General features: G+C 46.1%; 1 protein-coding gene across 5 annotated transcripts in view; it reads right to left on the reverse strand.

The window, feature by feature from the left end:
• CD2AP (CD2 associated protein) overlaps nt 1-5,721 on the reverse strand; it is a 37,468-nt gene extending 31,747 nt beyond the window's left edge. For all 5 annotated transcript variants that reach the window (XM_033145572.1, XM_033145576.1, XM_033145574.1 and 2 more), the window contains exons 1-2: nt 5,622-5,721; nt 162-322 (exon numbers count right to left, since the gene is read on the reverse strand). In XM_033145572.1, coding sequence (XP_033001463.1) covers nt 162-322; nt 5,622-5,625 — 165 coding nt within the window. In that variant the 5' untranslated portion in view covers nt 5,626-5,721. The remainder of the gene's footprint in view (nt 1-161; nt 323-5,621) is intronic.
• Nucleotides 5,722-6,000: the final 279 nt, after the last annotated feature.

Genomic DNA, 6,000 nt, shown 5'->3' on the forward strand with positions numbered 1-6,000 from the left:
AGGTATTTCTTCCTACAAAGGTTTTCACACACCATTCTAGAATTTCAGCTGTATCATTATTGAAACAGTTCTGATCTCCAAGCTTAATGTCAAGTAGTACGGGTATGATTGGATGTTTGAAGTTGCACAACTGTTATAGCGAAGAATTGCGATGAACTTGCCTTAACAAAGTTGTCAGGAAACATGCCTCTTCGCCCACTGAGCTCTCCTTGCAGCCATCCTTCTTCTTCTAGTTTTGCCACATTCCTTATGATTTCACCAACTCGAATAGTCAGCTCGTCATCATGCACTGCATCGTAGTCATACTCCACAACATACTCAACTAGGAGGGAGAAGAGAAGTCAATAAATAATAATAATAACAATAATAATTTATTTATAGCCCACCCATCAGGCTGGGTTTCCCCAGCCACTCTGGGCAGCTCCCAACAGAATATTAAACAGAAAAAACATTAACAAACAGAAAAAAACAATACAAAGTCACAAATTAAAAACTTCCCTAAACAGGGCTGCCTTCAGATGTCTTCTAAAAGTGAGATAGTTGTTTATTTCCTTGACATCTGGTGGGAGGGCGTTGCACAGGGCGGGTGCCACCACTGAGAAGGCCCTCTGCCTAGTTCCCTGTAACCTCACTTCTTGCAGTGATGGAACCGCCAGAAGGCCCTCGGAGCTGGACCTCAGTTTCCGGGATGGAAGATGGGGGTGGAGACGCTCCTTCAGGTATACAGGACCGAGGCCATTTAGGGCTTTAAAGGTCAGCACCAACACTTTGAATTGTGCTTGGAAATGTACTGTATGTCGTTCAGGCACATGGAAGTACAAGCCCTACTTGTGTGTGCTTTTAAAAACTGCTTTAATACTCACAACACTCACAAAACCAAAGAAGAGTTGAACACACCAAGGCTGTAAGTTACAAAAAAGAGGCTGAAATGAGAGGGTAACTAAGTTCATATTCAAGATTGTGAAGTGTGTGGCTTTGCCTACATCGGTCCATGCAATTGCAAGGGCTTGTTTTCCAAGTCTGTTACCAACCCACACCATTCCTGAACCTGCCTTTGCCCTTCCAATCTGTATCCCTTTTAGGCTCCACGGCCCACCATGGCACCCAGTGTTAGCGTTGAACCCTGTGCAGACCCGAGGTTTCCTCAGATGAGGAGCTGGGCCCTCCAGCAGATATCCACCATGGCCATAGTCCTCACTCCAAGGAGCCATCAGATATGTATCTGATGAGGAGAAGAGGAGACTAAGAGCCAGGCAAGACCTTCGGAGCCACTGGCGAAGTGTCCATGGGGCTCCCCAGGAGTATGGGAAAGCACACAGTAACCCTTGGTTGGATCAGAACCCAATTGGAAGCCAGGAAGGGGGTGGAGCCCCCAGTTCCTACAGAAGCTCCCAGACTGAAGCAATTGCTCCTATCAAAGCTCCAGTCTACCTAACCTGGGAAAACAGGCACCCAAATAAGCTGGCCAGTTTTTTTTTGGACTGGCAGCTAAGTCAATACAAAACAAAATAAATCACATATCAACTGATTAACGGCTAACCACCACCCCCCCAAAGCCACACATCACTGACACAGGACTGCTTAGTAAACACTGGACAATGGGAATAGGAATCCAACATGCTCCGGAGGGAGACAGAATAAGGAACATTCCTGTTCACCCGTAGCAAGATGCTAGCCCTCCAATAGGCCCTCAGGCCAATAAAGCAGCAAAAAAAGAAATGCGGGGGGGGGGGGAAGAGATAGAATAAAACGCACTCAAGAAAGAAGAGAACCAAACAAAAGAAAAGGGAAAGCAAAGAGGTAAAGGAAAGGGCAGTAAAAGGGAGGATGAGCTCTCTGGATGACAATAGCGCTCTTGTGGCGGCCAGAAGGGAACCTAATGGGAAGGTAGTAATTCCTGCCCCTTGAGTCTTGTACACTCTCGGGGGGGGGGGGGGAGGAGGCCTCTTGTACCCAGAGGTTTGTAGCTCCCTTCCAAATATTGCTTTGTTCTGGTGTGGCAGACCTCTATGTGTGCCCACACAAAGCCACAATGAAGAATTTAGGCTACAATCCTGTGCGTAATCACATGGAAGTAATCTTTATTTACATAGGATTAGGGTGCAAGTCCAGAAGACAGGTTTTGTTGTTATTTTAGTTTTTTGTTTTTTTTAAAGTCACAGATTTAGACCTGGAGGTTAACAGCAAGTCAATAATCAAGAGTTAATTTTAGCCATTTTTGTGTGTCTGCTGTTTTTCCTCCTCTCTGGCTATAAATACTGATATAGCGTCACCCACACTACCACAAGCTTTTTTTACATATGCCAGCATTTCCCATTTCAGCAACAGGCAATTTTTTAAAAACAAGAATAAAATGGAAAGAAAGGCTTCTGGCTAAACAGTTCAAGCACAGCAATTATCATTTCAGTCACTTTTGGAGATAAAAATATGAATTATTAATATTGGTCAAAGGTTTTAATTTCATTCTATGCACAAGGGAAATAAGGATTACGTTCTACATTATTTTATTAATACTATTGCCTAATACAAGTTTGTCATGGCTTTTGGCTAGAACAATAAACTTATGAGCTGAACTTGGCAAACTGCTTTGCCACCACTACACACTCCCCCCACCCCCGGCTGCTACTTGCTTATTTCTCTCTCCAACTCACGAAGTAACATTCAACTACTTATGGCTAGTGGAAAAGCTTTAGAGATGTTACACAATATGTATACGTATAACACATACAGTACATACACACATACTGCATTTTAAACTATTTTGTGCCCAAATGACTATAAAAGGATGACTTTAAATTAGGATAATCAAAGGAAACCTTTACTCAATTTTGCACAAGACTATTGTGGAGTAGATGAGATAAGTATGTTTTGAAAATGTTTCCTACTCATTACATATTTATAGAATGTTAGAAGCATTCTGATGTGTCTAGGCATGTGACTATAGCAAAACATACTTTGTAACACACAGGAAATTCCTTCCCCACCTCATCCCAGCATCACAGCAGAAATCAGGCTGTCCTAAACATCTGTTTGGTAGAGAAGATACAAACATTTATAATATGCAAGAATTTCTGGATCAGAACTTCTAGCCTAGTTCACCTGTCACACTAAATCAAGGGCGGTCAACCTTTTTTGGCTTCGCAGGCAGAAGGAAGTGATGGCTGAACAATCACATGTGATTCAGGGACATAGGAAAAAAAGCCTCCCAAGTCATTCTCCCAAGCTGTGCGGGATGAAGAAAGCAGAACATGGAAGCCTGAGGCTCTTGTCAGCTTCCTCCTCCTCACACTCATCTTGTTAAACCATGGTTTAGCATGATGTGCAAACCAGGTCTTTTCATATTCGAAAACTGCCCAGTTAGCAGGCAACAAAGGTAATTAAAATTATGCAAGAGGTAACGGACAACAAATTTACCTCTGAACTAGAGATGTAAAATTTCTGGAAATTTTGAAGCTCAGAAAAAATGGAATTTTTTGGAAAAATTGAAAAGAAATGCTACATTAGCACTTCTTTTTTCTTTTCCAAATTGAAAGTTATTCTGTTACTTTAGAAACATAAAATATAACTATGGGCAATTTTAATGGGCATAAAATTATCACAACTAGCATATTAAAAATATAGTGTATCCAAACAATTATTACAAACAGAATTTACTTTTAAAATAATATTTATTTGTATTTGTAACAAATGGAGCAACAATCTCCTGAACTGTGTGGAACAAAAAAACTCCACAAAACAATTTTTAAAAATCCAGAAGTAACAATTATGCATATTTCCTCTCCACAGTATTTAAAAAAACCTTCTCATAAAAAGAACTGAACAAGGAAGTGGGACTAAGTTTCAATGAACGGGCATGAAATTCAATCAGAATCCTGAGCTCTAAATTTTCTTCCAGTGCTTTGAGGCCTAGTGAAGAGGAACAGAACCACACACATGCAGAAACCAAACTGAAACCTTTTTCTTTTCTGGTGACAACAGCACCTCCTAAAGGAATAAATGTATCTTGTTCTTGCATTGGAGAGTTACAGGTAGGTAGCCGTGTTGGGCTACCATAGTCAAAACAAAATAAAAATAAAAAATAAAAAATCCTTCCAGTAGCACCTTATAGACCAACTAAGTTTGTTCTTGGTATGAGTTTTCGTGTGCATGCACACTTCTTCAGATACACCAGGTACCAATTTAGAGGTAGTCAAATGTAAAGCAAAGCCCACAGGCAACAACATCCTCTTCCCAATGAAGAAAACTAATCTTAAGTATTATCAAGCAACATTACAATACACAACATCTACCGTATATTATTTCCATATAAAAGCCAGAATCACTGTTGAGCCAAGTTTAAAGCAAGTGGTAATTAAAGAGTAAAAACAAGCCATTGGGCACTTCTTCCAGTTATTACATGGCATTTGTTACGTGGATTTTATTATTTTCAATAACCATATACAGTTGCTTTTGATTTGTAGCCTTCTGTAACTTCTACTGCCACCTCCCAAATGTATTCTCCAAAGAACTGCATGTTATTACCCCCCCCCCCCTTTTACAATTTTGAAAACATGCATCATGTTGCAAGTGTGCTGTTATTAATTCCTCGGTAAATTCAGGGGGATTCAGGCTTTGCTGATATCTTTTTGTGGGTTTATTTCCAAAACCATCAAGACATTCAGCAAACACAAACATTTGTTTGGAATTAGGTTCCTCTGGATAAGCAATTATTGACTTATAAATTGTACCCAGGATCAGGTTACATGAAATTTCCCAACTGTCCCTTGTAATTCCAATTTAATCTTAAAGGGAACTGATGAGAGACAGTACCCCTTATACTCAACAGAGAAAACCAAATCATCCTTTAACACGCCGCCGCAGTCTACAGCAACTTTGCCTGAAATTTTAATCTGAAAACAAAGCGTGGTGTCCACAGGAGCATACAGAATATTCTTAAAAGTGTAACCCAGCGAAGTGCGAGTCTGGGGGATTGCTTAACGATAACAGGGATTTTGCATAGCAACGCAGCGATTTCCACTCGTCTGAACAGGCGCCAGAATCAGACTCGGAGTAAGTACCTGGCAGGAGGGCTGGGAAGCAGCAAGGAAGGCACCTGGCGGCTTTCCCGGCCCCGAGCAACGGGCGTCCATCTCTAGGACGAAGGATGAAGCCTTTTGCCTACTTCCAAAATGGAGGAGGGCAAGGAAAGGCTGCAAAGGGACCGGGAAGCCCGTCCACTGGTTTCCCGCGCTCGCTTCGGAGGAAGCCCCTCCCGCCCCGGCCGGGTCGCTTCCCAGGTGGGGCGACCACTCCGACGCCGAAGCCCGAGGCCGGCGGGACCCCCGGCTCCGAGTGCATGGCGGGCGGGGGGTGTTGAGCCCCTTTGGCTCCCGAATCGAAGCAGCAGCAGCAACCCCGGGAGCCCTGCCCCCCCCCCCCGTCCATTATACCCGGAAGGCGAGGCAAGCTGCCCTCTCACGCCGCCAGTCCCTGGTGAGGAAGGGAAGGCGGGGGGGAGGGGGAGGACACGCCATTTCCACGAGGCGCCCCCTCCTCCTCCCTTCCGCCTGTGGGGCAGCAGAGCACCCCCGGCCGGCGTCTCTCCCCCCCCCCCCCGGCAGCCTCGAGGGACGCCCCCTTACCCATGCTGCGCGGACCCGGCTGGGCGGAGGCAGCGAGACGCGTCGCTCGGAGCCCCTCGCCCGGTGCCCGACAACGCCGCCGCCGCCGCCGCCGCCGCCACGCTCAGGCCGGACGCGGCGGGTCGCGAGGCGAGATTGGCCGCCGCCAGGAAGCCAGCGAGAGAGCAAGGGCGGGCGGGAAGCCCGGCAGGCCCCGCCGCCTCCGCCTCCGCCCTCCTGGGGCGCCGCCCCCCGCCGCCTCCTCGCCCGGCCCGCGCCGCCGCCGCCGCCGACCTCCAGGCCAGGCCAGGCCGCGCCGCTCCGGAGACGGGCCGTGAGCGGGGGGGGGGGGCTCGGCAGCCGGGCCAGGGGGCCACAAGGCCGCCCAGCAGGTGCAGAG

This window comes from Lacerta agilis, chromosome 3, assembly GCF_009819535.1.
Source record: "Lacerta agilis isolate rLacAgi1 chromosome 3, rLacAgi1.pri, whole genome shotgun sequence".
NCBI classification, from domain to species: Eukaryota; Metazoa; Chordata; class Lepidosauria; order Squamata; family Lacertidae; genus Lacerta; species Lacerta agilis.